This window comes from Falco biarmicus, chromosome 1 (genome assembly GCF_023638135.1).
Source record: "Falco biarmicus isolate bFalBia1 chromosome 1, bFalBia1.pri, whole genome shotgun sequence".
In the NCBI taxonomy this organism is placed as follows: domain Eukaryota; kingdom Metazoa; phylum Chordata; class Aves; order Falconiformes; family Falconidae; genus Falco; species Falco biarmicus.
The window spans coordinates 49668866-49685766 of record NC_079288.1 but is presented as its reverse complement, the minus strand read 5'-3'; the positions used below and the strand labels follow the sequence as shown (position 1 = coordinate 49685766).

The 16901-nt window shown below is 42.8% G+C and overlaps 1 protein-coding gene across 3 annotated transcripts; it reads left to right on the top strand.

Moving 5' to 3' along the window:
- The first annotated feature begins 199 nt into the window (after window positions 1-199).
- On the top strand, window positions 200-11845 carry TLR2 (toll like receptor 2). 3 transcript variants are annotated; one of them, XM_056344140.1, is made up of 5 exons: window positions 200-315; window positions 549-721; window positions 3045-3131; window positions 5664-8043; window positions 8343-11845. In XM_056344140.1, the coding sequence occupies exon 4, from the start codon at window positions 5672-5674 to the stop codon at window positions 8021-8023; it is 2352 nt and encodes a 783-aa protein (XP_056200115.1). In that variant the 5' UTR covers window positions 200-315; window positions 549-721; window positions 3045-3131; window positions 5664-5671; the 3' UTR covers window positions 8024-8043; window positions 8343-11845. The 3 variants fall into 3 exon arrangements, with proteins under 3 accessions (XP_056200115.1, XP_056200889.1, XP_056199254.1); XM_056344914.1 differs by adding an exon at window positions 3457-3539 and having other exon boundaries at window positions 5664-11845; XM_056343279.1 differs by having other exon boundaries at window positions 5664-11845.
- Window positions 11846-16901: the final 5056 nt, after the last annotated feature.

The following is a 16901-nucleotide window of genomic DNA, read 5'->3' as shown; positions in this document are numbered from 1 at the left end:
ATTTGAAAAATGGGAAAATTTGCTTATACACACACAAGTCTGTGTGTTGGTATATATGTACATACTCGTATGTATGTATACCTCTGTACATGCTTATATATATGTGTATATACACACTCCTGTATGTATGTGTATATGTATATATGCACACGAGCTGATAGTTTCCGTGGGTGTAGCCTGCAAACACCACTTTCAGTTCCACTTTCCTGTGCTAACAGTATCTGTAGGGTTAGTCCAAAGCCTGCTACAAAAGAATTTTTCTGCTCACGCCCTTGGAGAAGAATAGCTCATGGGCTAACCAAAGCTGAACTCCAGGTAAGTGAGGAGCGAACCATCTGACAGCAAACACTGAGCACTGATAAAACACATTAAGAGACCACAAGAGGTAAGGGAGAAATACGTCTTGCTGGTCATTCCAAAGGGAGGGTCAGAGAGAGAGGCAGTAGCAGCCTTGGCTTTCACACATTGCACTCTTATCACTGACCCAGGCTTTTACGGGTTGGCACATTTAAAAGAACCGATAGCGTTACAGCTCTTATGCCAATCAGATCCCCCAGGCGGGAATCCCCCTGCTACATTGCCAGGACGGAGGGGCGAAGCGGGAAGGAACCAGCAGCATGAGAGGAAGCTGGGTAGAGAACAATCAGCAAAAGAGATGAAACACGACTGTGCAGGCACCAGAGCTGGAGCTGGCACCCACGGGAGTCTTTTCTGTACAGAGGTGAGTTTGCGGGTTGGTGAATGCTCTAGGCATGGGAAGAGAGAGTGGAGCTGCAACACCAGAGCAAGAAGCAAGGAGGGAGCACTGGGAAGAGGCTATCTCATCTCTGCCACGGAGTCCTCCTCTGCGTGGGGGGTTCAGGGTGCTTGGGGCTGCTGGGCAGGGGCCAGCTCCTGCAGGAGTGCAGGGTGGGGAGGGATTCCTGGCTTCCAGCAGAAGTGGAACAGGCAGGTGCAATCACAGGCAGCTGGTAGGGCTGCATGGCCGGCAGGCAGCAAAAGGAAGGCTCTCCGGGAGAGCCAAGACATGCTGATGGGAGCAATGTCCTTCAGGAAATGGGAAAGAGGAAAGCATCAAATGAAAAAGAGACAAGCTGGGTCAGACTGTGCCGTTTCTGCTAATTTTCCTTGTGGGAGGGTGCCTTGTATGTTCTTTGTCCTGTTTATATGTTGCCCCACTTGTGTGTTGATACCTGCTGCCCAGGGAAGGCTGGACATGAAGGTGGGCTCTGTTTGCTCGAGGAATTCAACCAGGAAAGAGCTCACTGAGCAACAGTCTCAAGGCAGCGGGATCAGCTATCTCCTCACCTAACTCTGCCTTGTTGCACATCCTCTGTGTTGGAAATAAGAAGAGGCATGCCTATGGATGTGCGTGTGTGTGTATACACATGCATACCATTAAATCAATGCTCTGGCCAAGGGGCCAGTGGCATCCTGGGGTGCATTAGGCGGAGCGTGGCCAGCAGGTCGAGGGAGGTTGTCCTGCCCCTCTACCTGCCCCCTGGTGAGGCCACACCTGGAGTACTGGGTCCAGTTCTGGGCTCCCCAGGTCAAGAGAGACAGGGAACTGCTGGAGAGGGCCCAGCGGAGGCTGCGAGGGCGATGAGGGGACCGGGGCATCCCCCTTACGGGGAAGGGCTGAGGGAGCTGGGCCTGCTCAGCCTGGAGAAGGCTGAGAGGGATCTCATCGGTGGCTACACATACCTTAAGGGCGAGTGTCGAGAGGAAGGGGCCAGGCTCTTTTCAGAGGTGCTCAGCACAGGACAAGGGGCAACAGGCACAAACTGCAGCACAGGCAGTTCCATCTGAATATGAAGAAGAATGTCTCCACTTGAGGGTGACAGAGCCCTGGGACAGGCTGCCCAGGGAGGCTGTGGCGTCTCCTTCTCTGGAGACATTCAAAACCCACCTGGATGCAATTCTGTGCGACCTGCTCTGGGTGAACCTGCTTTAGCAGGGGGTTGGACCAGGTGGTCTCTAGATGTCTCTTCCAACCCTGAACGTTCTTTGATTCTGTGATAACTGGGACATATGTAACACACACACAACCAAGTGCAAAGCAGCAACTTTCCCCAGTCTGCCTGTGGGTTGATGCCTTCACCAACCAGTGACCCTCCCACTGCAGACTCTGTAGCACTGCTCAGATTTACCAGGGCTCATCTAGCTTGATAGCGCTCCCCAACCTAGAATCAATTTGCACACTGTTGGTGTGCTTTATTTTAGTGGTTACATTAGCCTTTAACATTTGTTAGCATTTCTAGAACCTCATTCGGTTGGCACTTGTGGTTTTATTTAAGAATATGCACATATTTCCTCGAATACTTCTACTTGCCTGGGCCAAGGAAGATAGTCTGAACATGTCTGATGGCTCAGACCCTTTGTCCATAACCCAGAAACACTTTAAATGTGTAGTTTGTCACAGCACCTTATGGTATAAGGGCATCTGTGCAAGTTTCTGTATTTTTAGCTGCATTTCAATTTGTGTGTGGCTTTTTTTCTTCCCAGTGCAACAGGGAAAAGTGATTCCTTGGTAGAACAATGATATTCTGGACTGGGGCTGTATTTCTGAGTGGGTGTAGAGATGTCTGAAAAAAACTTTGTAAGTCAGGATCTTAAGCTGAATTGTTAGACAGGAATGGGAAGTGGAAGAGAATGGGTGGAAATGCATGAGGTTGGGAATGGGATTTCCCCGAGTGTCTACTCACATTACAGATGAGCAAAAAAAAAAAACTTGAGAAAGATGCTCAGGGAAGTGACAATAAAGAAAAGCATCCTATATCACCAGACGGGGTTCAGTCCTGTGTTCCCTGGTTGCTTTCAGGTTGGTAAGGTGGGGAGCCATTAGGCTCAGCTGGTATTGCCTGCACAGTACCTGCCTGGTTCCTTTCTTGCTGCCAATTTTTCATCTGTAAATAATCTACCTATAGCTAGATTTTGATTGGCCAGGTTGCCTGGTTGTTTCTTTTTCCAACATTAAGCGTTTGGATGGCAATTTAAAAAATACCACTTAAATTTGTTGCTTGTGAAACTCATCTTTCTCCTAGCTTTGCTCCTGTGGCCTGCAGCACTGTTACCCATCCGGACTCGCAAGGCCAAAAAAGCCCCACAAAAAAGCCTCAGCTGGACAGCAGGTGAGTGTAACTACAGATCACAGTTCTTCGGGTGGGATTCACATGGACATATATCTAGGTATCTAAACTGTGGTGCTCCATTTTAAGTCAATGAGGTCATTTCTCTTGGAGTCATCACATCTTAGTGTGGGTGTCCAAGAGACATGATGTGAAACGCCCCTGAAAGTTGTTATTTCTCTCCATTGACTTTGGAGGACATGATGGGTGACAGCTAAGTTGTGGGCATCTAAAGACAGGGGAGAGGACTGTGTCCTTCAAGATCCAAAGCTCTATGTCAGAGAAAGAGATTAAAGGAAAGTAACACAAAATGTCAAACTGTTTCTAGTCCTTCAGGTGGGAAGAGATGGAATCATTGAAAAAATAATCCACAACTTTTCCTCATTTCCTCATATGCCCAAACAATCTCAGGTAATTCTGCCACTTTTGAATAATTTTAAGCGATTTTGGCTAAACATAACGCAACTAGAAGGGCAGGACTTTTTTGTTATGAACTTGTCTGTGTGGGTGAGCTATTGTAAAATTAATTAAGAGTATGAAATCAAAGTACAGTAGCTTTTCTGCACAGAGTCTTAATGGGATGACTGAAGGAGAAAGAAGTTAGTGGTACTTAGTGAGCCAATCTAACCCAACTAACCTGATACAGAGCCCACGATGATCTTGGGGAATCTGTTCATTGGCCATCTTGGGACTGGTTCACTCTTTTCACCCTCGGTAAAATACCTACTGGGGGGGGGGGGGGGGACGCGATTTGTGACACACTGGAGAAAGTTATATTTTAAAAGTGTATAAACAACAAAAAAAAAGGGGGTTATAATTCAATATGTAATGCAGGTTTTGAAGGGAAAACAGCCCTCTCGGGTTTCAAGAGTTGTTTTTCCAACTCCTCAGAGGGGCAGATGAACTAAAGTCACCTTGCTGGGAGTAAGGATGGGCTGGATATTGCAGCGAGCTCTGCAACACAAAAAAGCCACATCAAATCAGTACTATAAAAGGCACAACTGTGGGAAGAAAGAGAAGTGACACAGGATCCACAGCTGTGTGGCTTCTCTTGAATCATTTCAGTCCAGAAGATGAGGAACAGGCCGTGGGGCTAGAAAAAGCTGATCTCATTTGCGGGAGGCTCCAAAAGCCTCTGCTCTTCCTTGTGACTTGGCCTAACCATCTCTGTCACAGAGACCCAAAGCAGAAAAAGTCACTGGCAGAGGAAAAGGGTGTGGCAGTAAAAAGGAGGAGCCAAGAGTCAGTAGGTTACAATGGTCAGTTTTCCCTCCTTTAGCTTCATTAGCCAGTATCAGACTGATGGCAACATGATAATGATGGCCTACACAGACATCCAGGCAAATATTTATTTCCCTGCTGCTAGCACATTTACAAACAAAATAGCCAAAGGCAGATAAAATGAGGAAAGGGACTGAAACATATAAGCCCTCTTCTCCCTGTTGTCAGAACTGAGATATGATTGAAATGAGTATTAAATGTGAATGTCCTTATCTCCCGTGAGACACTGACTCTTCTTGATGTAACCAGGATTTGAAACACATATAGGAGACTGTGTAGTAAAAAAAGAATAATACTCACAGATCCAGAAGAAAAAGACCTAATGCAGGGCTGGGGCGTGGGAGGAGTGGTGTATAGGGACTATTTAATAATCAGGCGAAGAATCAGATTTAGTAATAGTTTTGTGATTATTCAGATGTTTAACTGAATCCGGAAAAGATTTGTGCAACTTTTAATTGATTTATCCTCCCCTCTGCCCTGGTGAGGCCACACCTGGAGTACTGGGTCCAGTTCTGGGCTCCCCAGGTCAAGAGAGACAGGGAACTGCTGGAGAGGGCCCAGCGGAGGCTGCGAGGGCGATGAGGGGACCGGGGCATCCCCCTTATGGGGAAGGGCTGAGGGAGCTGGGCCTGCTCAGCCTGGAGAAGGCTGAGAGGGATCTCATCGGTGTCTACACATACCTTAAGGGCGAGTGTCGAGAGGACGGGGCCAGGCTCTTTTCAGAGGTGCCCAGCGCAGGACAAGGGGCAACAGGCACAAACTGCAGCACAGGCAGTTCCGTCTGCGCATGAGGGAAAACGTCTTTACCTTGGGGGTGACAGAGCCCTGGGACAGGCTGCCCAGGGAGGCTGTGGCGTCTCCTTCTCTGGAAACATTCAAAAACCACCTAGACGCAATTCTGTGCGACCTGCTCTGGGTGAACCTGTTTTAGCAAGGGAATGGACCAGGTGATCTCCAGAGGGCCCTTCCAACCCTGACCGTTCTGTGATACTGTGATTTGATAGTCCTCATTTCAAAATCTGAAACCACAAGGAAAAAAAGAGTAAATTCAATCTATGTAGCTTTTAACAAATTATTCTGGAATACTTGTATACTAATATGTTTCATCTCTGAACAGTGTTAAATACAAATATATTTATAGTGCCGTCAACAGTACAGAACAGTAAAGGTTATGTTTTTGATATATCCAAAATGTACCTTCTTCAAAACTAACTACTCATCTTATATTTGCTCTGAATGTATCTCATATTTTAGGCAAAATAATGATGACACGCATTTGGCAAGTGTGGGCTATCTACATGATCTTCGCTGCAAGCCTCTCTGAAGAGCAAGTGCTGAAGCAGGCTTGTCCTTCATGCGGTGCCACTGAGGTTTGCAACTGCTCTGCCAGGGGCTTGGACTTCATTCCCCCAGGGCTCACGGGCAAAATCACAGTGTTAAACCTGGCCCACAACAGGATAAAGCACATCCAGTCCCAGGACCTGCAGCAGGCTGTGAACCTGAGAGCCCTGCTGCTGCAGTCCAACAACATCAGCTCCATAGATGCGGACTCGTTTCGCTCCCTCGGGAAACTGGAGCTCTTGGACTTGTCAAATAACAGCTTGGCTTACTTGTACCCTGCGTGGTTTGGGCAGCTTTTTTCACTCCAGCACCTCCACCTTCAAGGGAATTCCTACAGAGACCTGGGGGAAAGCTCCCCCTTCTCTAGCCTGAGAAACCTGAGCTCTCTCCACCTGGGCAACCCCTGGTTCTCCACGATAAGGCAAGGGAACTTTGAGGGCATTGCGCTTCTCGACAAACTGTGGATTGATGGTGGCAACCTCAGTCAGTACGAGCCAGGAAGTTTGAAATCGTTTAAGAAGATAAATCACATGATCATAAACACAAGAAGTATTAATGTATTCTCAGCAATTGTCACGGACCTTCTCCACTCTGTCACTTGGTTAGAAGTGAGAAAAATAGCATTTAGTATACCTGCTGAAATTCACCTGTTGAAAGTCATGTCATCTTCTTTTGCAAAGAAAATTTCTTTTAAACAGACCTTATTAACAGATGCTACTGTGCCTGATATTGTCAGCATTTTAGCAGACATGCCAAAATTAGTGGAGTTAGAGATTATAGACTGCAGACTCTTGGGTACTGGACGATGGGAAGCACAAATTCTAGCAAACCAGTCACAGACTTTAAGAGTTCTGACAATAGAGAAATTATCTATAGAACAATTTTATTTGTTTACAGATCTCCATACTGTGGAAGGTCTATTATCTCTTGTTACGAAACTAACAGTTGAAAATACTAAGGTGTTTTTGGTACCGTGCCAGCTTTCAAAACATCTTCTGTCATTACAGTATCTTGACCTTAGTGCAAATTTGCTTGGAGACCCGAGTTTGGAGCATTCAGCCTGTAAGGGTGGTTGGCCCTCATTGCAAACTTTAAATCTAAGTCAGAATTCACTCAGTGACTTAGAAATCACAAGTAAAAGTTTGTCTCATCTAAGAAACCTAATTCTCTTAGACATCAGCCAAAATAATTTTGGTGAGATGCCAGACGTATGTGAATGGCCAGAAAACCTGAAATATTTGAATCTCTCCAGCACTCAAATATCTGAGGTCACCGCTTGCATTCCCCCAACGCTGGAAGTTCTGGACGTTAGCGCTAACAATCTGAGGGGGTTTGAACTGCAACTACCTTTTCTCAAAGAGCTGTACCTCACCAAAAACCAGCTGAAGACCTTGCCTGGTGCCGTGCCCATTCCAAACATAGTGGTTATGTCAGTCAGAAGAAACAAGCTCAACAGCTTGTCCAAGGAAGAGTTTGTGTCCTTCAAGAAAATGGAGCTGCTGGATGCCAGCGACAACAGCTTCATCTGTTCCTGTGAATTCCTCTCCTTCATCCACCACCAGGCCGAGATAGCCCAGGTGCTGGTGGGGTGGCCGGATGAGTACATCTGTGACTCTCCGCTGGCGGTGAGAGGGGCACAGGTTGGAGCTGTGCACCTCTCCCTGATGGAGTGCCACAGGTCCCTTGTGGTGTCGTTGATCTGCGCCGTGGTCTTCCTGGTCATCCTCGTGCTCGTGGCTGTGGGCTACAAGTACCACGCGGTCTGGTACCTGCGAATGACCTGGGCATGGCTCCAAGCCAAGCGGAAGCCCAAGCGAGCCCCGCCAAAGGACATCTGCTACGACGCTTTTGTCTCCTACAGCGAGAATGACTCCGACTGGGTGGAAAACATCATGGTGCGGGAGCTGGAGCAGGCCTGCCCCCCGTTCCGGCTCTGCCTTCATAAGCGGGACTTTGTGCCCGGGAAGTGGATTGTGGACAACATCATTGACTCCATCGAGAAGAGCCACAAGACGCTCTTTGTGCTGTCCGAGCACTTTGTGCAGAGCGAGTGGTGCAAATACGAGCTGGACTTCTCGCACTTCCGCCTCTTTGACGAGAACAACGATGCGGCGATTCTCGTCCTCCTGGAGCCCATCCAGAGCAAAGCAATTCCCAGGAGGTTCTGCAAGCTGCGCAAGATCATGAACACAAAGACCTACCTGGAATGGCCTCTTGAAGAAGATCGGCAGGAGATGTTTTGGTTTAATCTGAAAATAGCTCTGAAATCCTAGAAAGGGATATTAAAGAATGAGTATGTATCAAATGTTCTCTGGATTTGTTTCTCTTACCTGTTTGTCCCATCACCTACCTGTATCTCTAGAATAGAAAGCTGAGCTACTGTAAATTCTATTATTTGCTCTGTGATTATTCTCTTTGGGTCATGAATTGTTGTATTGGTTTGAGTTGGAATTAAGTTTCTTCGTAGTTTCTCCTGTGATGCTGTGGTTTGGATTTGTGACCAGTGTTGATAACAGGGGGATATTTTAGTTATTTCTGAACAGTGCTTACACAGCATTAAGGCCTTGTGTGTTTCTCTTGCTGTCCTGCCAGCGAGTAGGCTGAAGATGTATGATAATTTGGAAGGAGACACAGCTGAAAGAGCTGATCCCACCTGGCCAAAGGGATGTCCTATACCATATAACATCATGCTCTGCAACAAAAGCTGTGCGAACGAAAGAGGAAAGAAGAATGTTTGCAGTTATGGTGTTTGTCTTCCCAGGTAACTGTTAGGCATGATAGAGCCCTGCTCTCATGGAAACAGCCGAACACCTGCCTGCTGGCAGGAAGCAGTGAATGAATCCCTGAATTCCTTGTTTTGCTTTACTTGCCAGCGGCTCTTGCTTTACCTGTTGAACTGTCTTAATCTCAGCCCAGTGAGTGAGTGGCTCTGCGGTGCTGGGCTGCTTTCCGGGGTTAAACCACAATTTTCTACACACATTAATCAGCAGTGTTAGCAAAAGCTGTTTTATTTAGATATTAAATGGTGAAAAGTTGTTTAGATATACAGCTATATAGTTTATCCATCTTTATCTATACAGCTATGTAGTTTATCCATCTTTATCCTTGCAAAAGCTTTAGGAGAGAGCCTGCCTTAGCCAAGGGGTTTTCTGCATTCTTTGGATAAACCACTTCTAATCAAATGCAATAAAAGTCAGTTTACGCAGCAAGGGTTTTTGTCCTAGCTCTCCTAGTTAGTGGATCTAAGGACTGATTAGATAGAAATAGGCAGTATTTCTCAATCACTGTCAGTTAAATGTCCAGATCTCCTGAGGATTGTGGCTGCAAGGCTTAATGTAAAAATGCACTTTCACATTGCAGTTCTGGCTGTTGTTCCATAGATGTTCTACGGCAAAACAACTTTCTTGTTGAAAGATCTAGGGAGGTTGATGTCTGTCTAGTTTCAGTGTACTCTGTGTGGGAATAGATGCTTCAGAGTGGTGCCCAAATACTATTCTGACTTGCTCAAATAGAGTTTAAGCTATTCTCAGCTAGAACGTGAGAAACACGACTATATATGTAGTCTTTGAATTCTACACCATATTCCTCTCTCCGATCAACAGTCTTAGCACAGGCACAAAAAAGGATGTTTCCTACCTCTTTGCTCTCTCTGTAAATGCAGTCCACAAAACCAGAGGGAGTAGAGAGCATCCCACCTCAGACATTGTGTTTGCTATCAGCTGGGGCCATGTTTTCTCAAGATTACCAGGACAAGGCCTCTGATTGCTGAAAAAGTGGAATAAATGGGAGACATTGGCACCAGGCTCTTCCTCCAGAGATGATTTAAAAAGAAAGGTTATCTTGGGTGATTCCTGCCTTGCAGAAAATTTCAGATGAACCCTAAGAGCTTGAATGTGGTAGGCCAGAGGGACCACTAACTTCTGGATCGGTTCAGGACTTATGCACAGGGTAGAACATTTCAGAAGCATGTACAGAGGAAGCAGACATGTACAGAAGCAGTCCTTAGGCGCCTTCACATGGAAATGCCTACAGCATTTGGCTGCATCTCTGATGAGATTATGTCCAAGTTATTGTTTTTATTGTTGTGTTTTGGTCTTGGGCATCTAACGTGTACAAAATCTCTGTTCAAACACCTCAATATCTGTAATTGAGTTGTAATTGAGTCTTAACTCACATCTAGCTTCCTGTTGTGTTACTGCTTTTTAGGAAATTCTTCTCCGCACAGCCAATGTGTCAGTGATAGCAGAAGTCTCCCTGTCCTTTGTTAGCCATTGAAAAAGCTGAGGACAAACAATTAGGCAACTCTGACAGTGTAACACAGATGAACGATTTATTTATGTGCATTTTTGCATATATGAACGCAGACATAACACATTATAAGAATTATTAACTTTGCTACTTCATCCAAGCAAAGCCACCTTCACCCATGTACTTAAATTTGCTCTTTCTTTCATTTACTTAATGCTTTTAAAATTGCATCGTTTCCTATTTTTATCATTTAAACCTTACCTTCATTGGTAGCTGGCTTTATGCAACCTCTGCTTTATTCTCACATATATATTAAAGCATAAATTAAGCTGACCTGTATTTCTGATTTCTAATAACAGAGATTCTTAAAATACTGACCATATTTCATTTGAGTTCAAAAGCTACTTCAGCTAGGCTAATTACCTTTTTAGACCAGCTTCTCTGATTCCTAAGCAGAACTACCTGTTCTTGCATAAACATGCTGCATTTCAGTTCCTCACAGTGTGGCCAGGGTGGTATGGACGTCAAATATTCCGCCACTAAGCAGCAAGACTTATGTATCTCTTTTGATCTGGGTTTTGTTTTGTTTTGTTTTTTTAAACCAATAGCAACATACACAATTGGTGGTTAGGGATTGTAACTTCATCCCCCTGTGTTTGAGGAGCTGGTTATTGGAAGGTGGGCCTTTTGAGCACGGTGACGGTAAGTCAAAAAGAACTTAATATAGGATTATTACCTACCAAGCACACCATAAACATTACCATAGTTAGAGCTTTTTGTAAATGGCCATTGGAAAATGTACGAGTTACGATACAACAGCTCTTCAAAGAGGTGAGAGAAAAAACCTAACAGTAATCTTGTATTACCTTAGTTTAACCAAATGAACAAACTATTGGGGTGCCATTCTTCAGAATTTGCTGTATACAAAGCCATTATTTGACTTAAATTCCTCCTTGTCTCCTGCACAATTTTCTGTAGTCAGAATTTCAACTAGAAGCTGCTACCAGTATATTTAATAACGAAACAATCTTAAAATACTTATTTTCCTTTTTTTTTAGAGGCTAGTCATTCTCAGAAATAAGCTTGGGTTGTTGTTTTTGGTTTTTTTTCCTAGCACAGGCTTCCCATTAAAGGCAGCAATTTCTTTTAATTCTTACTTCGAGAAAGTAAAAAACCACTTTAATAGCCTACTGTACAGTTGAAGAGACACTATCCTGTAAAAGTGTGTATAGCAGAACCAGAGTTCAACCAACTGCTATTTTCTCTAGTCTTTTAAAATTAAGTACAGGATATATATTATTGTAGACAAGTAAATATCCAATGTTTTGCATTCTCACCAGTAATCTGAGTCCTATTCTAGACTCAGTAATTAATGCCTTGGACAATACCTGTAACAACTGATTGCCAAACCACCATTAACAGAGCCGGGCGAAAAGATGTCCACACAAAATGTGTGTGTTCCCACCTAATCTGTTGTTAAGGAAATTGCAGAGAAAATGCAACAATAGGTAAATCTTGGTGTTTTTCTTAGCCAGGCTCAAAGAAAGAGTATTGAGTTAAAATTATGAAATGCCTTTTCAACTTTTCTAATTCACTTCCTTTTTATAGGGATAAGGTTCAAATTAAATATCCTCCCCCAAATGGTTAAAATAAGCTTCAAAAAAGTAAGCCAAACTTGGCTTCGACTCAAATAGGTTTCTACAGGTGCAGCAGCAGATCTTTTATTTCATTTGCTAAAGTAAAAATTTTGTTTACTAACTACTGATAGAAAGGGGAAAAACCAGCACTTGCTCTGAAAGTGGATTATATCAGTTTTGTTATTTCATTAAAGAGCAAAATTGACTGCACGGTGTTTCTAAAACTGTGATTTACATTCTTTAAAATGTTCCTCTCATTATAAAAATGATTTCAGGATGTCATCAAATCAAGAAGGAAAATACATATGCACTTCTCTTTTCCTAGCTTGCTTGAGGTCTTAGATAAGATAAAGCCAAACAGAACTATCATATTTCCTAAATATAAATGTTCCTTAATAATAATTGGTTTTCCATTTATTTAATGTAGCCATCTCATCCCTCCACTGCAGATCAAAACAAGAATTAGTAAGTAATCAGGCTATGGTTTAGAAAAGCCAAATCAAAAGCATACTTGTTAGGGAGAGGGTATGGGTTACTTAACATCCTCTCCACATCATCTTTCTCAGGGCAGTATGGGCAAGTTTAGTTCTTGCCAACAATGCACCAACCACAGATGGATGAAACTTCATGAAACCCAGTATAAGGTGTACTGTTCAGGAATCTTTCAAATATAAACAAGGCCCAGTGCTTACATCTGCAAACTTGGTCAAACCAGCAACAGGTAATTTTAATGGCTGATTATGGATAATGCCTTTTCTTATAACCAAACAGTTTCAAGTGACTTAAAACATTTTGAATATTGAGATTTATTTTAAAAGTTGAGTCCAATGTCCTGAACATCCACATTGGTATTCATATTTTCCAGCTTACAAGAAGCCAGGATACTTTTATGAACTACAGAAGGGGGTGATCAGTAACATTGTTCCAGGACGTACGTGACACCTTTCATTTTAGTTTCTGGAATGCAAAATACTGAGCTGTTTGGTACCCCAAACTATGAGACATTGGCTCTTCTGTCAGACTGTAGAGTATCTTAGTGCCACCGTTTGAGAATGGCTCCACATCTGCCTTGAAACTACCCAGCAAACACAGCCCCAGGCACAGCTGGAGGAAATCCTCTGCTGTATGTGGGAGCTTGCATCAGCAGACCTGAGCAATGGGGCAGTATCCTGCCTAGCACAGCGCCAGGCACAGCCACCTAGGCTGTGCACAACGTGCCTGGAAGGTGCACTTAGGCCTGAAACTGTAGGGTTATGGCCACTCTTGCATCAGTTTGTCAAAAAGCTGTGCGCCCTCAGCTTATGTCATAGAACTGAAATGTATTTCACGGTCCTATTTTTACTTATGTGCTGTTGTTTCTGAATGTGGTTTTGGTTCCTTTTTTTCTTGATATTTATTGCCGTTGCTTTTTCTTTTTTTTTTAATGCGGCACGAAACAGGAGAAAACAACAATTCCATAATTACATGGAAAGAATACACATGATTACAGGACAGCTGGTAGGTATTTTCAATGATCCCTTCTTCTTTTATATCCACAAAAATTTTCTGCCTGCGGACTGTGCAGATGTCATTGGACAAATCTCTTTTTGGTATGCCACTGGTGGTGTAAAACTGTCAAGATCAAGTTTACAGGGAAAAAAACGTCAAAGAACAACAAAATATTTGCTTATAGTCAAGGATGCATAAACACATTTTAAGTGCTGTCAAAGATAAGGACAGCATGAAAATGGCTGCAGTGGTCTTAGTTTACTAGTGCCGGGATGCACAGCTAACAAGAAATAATTAAAATCTTATTGCTGATGCAAGAACTTTAGTAACCCTCTGCTTGACTTTAAGTAACTGGGATATAAGAGAATTGTGCTGAGATGATCACTTTATCTGGAAAGGGAAGATAAGAGCTATAAAAAGGACAGGGCAAGAAGAGGCTTTTGGGGGAAGTAAAAAGCTTGTCTTCCTATGGCAATTAGGAAAATTACGTAGCCTTTTGTACATAGGGACCTGCCTGTTAGAAACCCCAGATCAGGCCCTGGCATATGTCACTGGCTGCTACTTCAGTAAGACTATTCTTCTAACCATAACATTGAACAAGGTAGTTCAACAGATTGTCCATGGCACAAAACCAGGTCTCTTCAAGGAAAAGCAAGGTTACTTTACTGCAAGAGTATCCAGTAGACTTTATTCTCATGAACTCAGGGGCACAAGAGCTTACGAGCTCACTTCCAGTCCTTACAAGCAGTATTCAGGATGACGATGCCCAGCACTGACACCAATGGTGGAAGCCATGTAGTCAGAACAGATCCCTGCAAAGTGTCTTCCCATCACTCTAAAGTACAGTCTGTTAAACAGCTGTGTCACAGCAAAATCCATGGAATCAACAGACTCGATTCTGTCATAAAAATCACAAGAGCACTTGGGCGAGTCTGTTCTTGACCAAAATGCCAGAATAAAATAGCAATGAGATTTTTACTTCAGTGAGCTCCTGCTTCCTTCAAACTTCAGGTTTAGTTTCATTTTCTTTTGCAGCAGCAGACACCTTCATACTTGACAGCAAGATATGTTGAAAGCAGGCTATGAAATGCTTTTGGTGCCACAGCTACTCAGCTTTGTTACAGCAAGGCCAAGCTAACAGTTTCTTCTAGAAAGGGACTTTGCTTAGAGTCTTATTATTATAGAGAACAATTAGATACATTTCATTGTTTTGCAGAAGCAACAAGATCAGCCAAATCTCAATAAGGTGTAAGAGACCAGTCAAAGAAATGTTAAGTAATGTGGCTAAAAGCCCACTGTCCTCCTGAATACAAATTCCTTGTAATAAAATCTTCGCTAAATTGGAGCAAGTAGTATTTAACCCCCTACCCCAAAACGCCCCCAACCCAAAATAGTCTGAAAAAATGTTAATATCTGTTGTCATATCTCTGAGACTGTATGTGTTACAGGTCTTGGGAGACTTAAACTTGGCTACCAAATACTCGTAATACCAGAGCTTCTCAGCATTAAAAAGGACTTGTCGTTTCTGCTGCCACAGGGCACAAAGAACCTTTAAAATAGATTCAACAAATTTCACAGTTATATCTTTAAAATACACTGGTGAGGGAATTTAGCTGGTTAAATAAAATACCTGAACAGAATAAATCTTCACATTATTGGTAATACAAAACTGTTAAGTTTCTGCCAAGAACTTTCCATCAGAGTTATGTACTTCTTGGTTAATCAACTATGCAATATACGGGCAATAAATCAGACACTTAAAGGGATCAGATGCATTATGTAGTTGATCTACACAATCTTGAGGAATCCCTGGAATTTCTGGTCAGACGATGCCTCACAGAATCCAGCATAGTAGTTCTGACTGGACTACCAGTCAGAGAGAAAGCTTGGAAAAGCATAAAGAAAATGCAAATTCTACCCATGCAAAAATTCTAGCTGGATTAAGAGGTTAGGTCAAGAATCATCTGGACATACAGTATTGCCTTTGGCAACAGTCAAAATAAAAAGAGAAAATCCTAGCAACTTTATAGCCTGGTAGAGCGGGAAATGGTAATTATCAGAGATTATAATGTGGTTTCGATATGAATGTGCTTATCTATTTTTACTCTTCATGTCAAGCCTTTTTATGTCTCATATCCTTCAGGTACATAAATGAAGGACTGCAGGTTAACTCAGTGGTTAAATTAGGGGATTAAACAAGAGAAGACAGTGGCTGTATGAAGTTTAAGGGGTTTCCCCTCCTCTCTTCACACCACAAACTAAGTTGCAAAATGACTAAATATCAAACTTCACACCAACTTTGCAGTAATGAAAATAAAGAAGTAAGAGAACCTACAGCTACGCACCATAAAAGAGATTTCATGTGTTGAGGTGGGTGGTGAAGAGGCCAGCCTAGAGCAATTTCACTACAAACATTAAAATCTATCAAATAGAGAATCGTAACAGTTGCCAATCCCAGTTTTACCTGAAGATACCCACCTTAAGAACATGTTAAATCCAAACAGGGTAAATATTATGGCTAGATAACCCACAATTCCAATCACATAACTCAGTTTATAGATCAGGAGAAGCCATTTGTAGACCAACCTGCAGAAAAGAGAAAAGAGATTGCTTAAGACCTTGCATATTTTGCAGAGTGGTACAGAAGGCCACATATGTAGCTTCTGCTGAAGTATTTGTATAAATTAAATGGAAGTTTTACACTTCTGTATTTCTCCCTTACTTAAAGGTGAATTTGATTTATAATACAGGAAAAAGTACAGGAAAAAAACCCAAACCTTTTCGGTTTGCTTCAATCTTCACAAGAAATGCTAATTGTAAACAGATGCCTAACATAATTAAAACTAACAATTGGGAATTGTGAAGAAGGGAGAGAGACATAGGCCAGAGCAGGCCAAGAACAGGTAAAATACAACTAAGGTAAGTCAGATACAGTCAATTCAGTATACCACCAATGAAATTTAACTAAAATACTTGAAACCTAGCAGAAGCAACCTCTGACCCATTAATAGCTGTCTTTGTGAGTCTAGGGTGGAGAGGCAGAGTTTCAGAAGGCTGGAGAAGGAAGAATTACAGACCTCTCTTTATGGAAGCTGAGGGAGCTCTAAGGAATAAATTCGAACTATTTGGTATATATACCAAATTGAGCTCTTCAGGCTCAGTCACACCTGGAATGACTGCTGATGGTAAGGGTCTGCAAAATGAAAAACAAAGATGGAACTGATGGAATTAATTTAATTTTAACTCTTGTTTAATTATTTTTCATTTGCATGCCATGTTTGATAAACAGTGGTTTAGAGGAACTTATTCATATTGCAGTTGGAAGATTACTTCAAATGTAACTGTTAATCACACTTTTTGTAATCTGTGAAGATTTGTTCCAGGAAATTCTTATTTGCTTTTCTCCTTCTACAGGTTTCCTATAAGAAACAATACCAAAAAAACCCCACAACAAACCAAAAAAGGCAAAACCAACAAAAAAGGACATACTGTGGTGTCCTTCCCAAGGGAGGTTTGTGGGTTGCTCTGAAAGTGATTTGAATGGCAATAACTGAGAGCACTCCCCACATGGACAGGATCTCCACCAGTAAGGTCTGACAGTGAAATAAAGAGGAACGACCCACATCTGCAGCAGTGTGACCAACTTGGCCAAACTGAGACAGAAATTTCCAAGTAACGACATCCTATGGCTCCATTTTGCATGGTTAGGTTTGATTAACAGATCGCCAAACTGTAAAACCCGTACAAAAATAATGTGACTTGTGCAGCATCTGACACA

Excerpts from the sequence above, each read along its gene's own strand:
- TLR2 (XM_056344140.1), top strand. The coding sequence starts at position 5,672 with ATGATGACACGCATTTGGCAAGTGTGGGCTATCTACATGATCTTCGCT.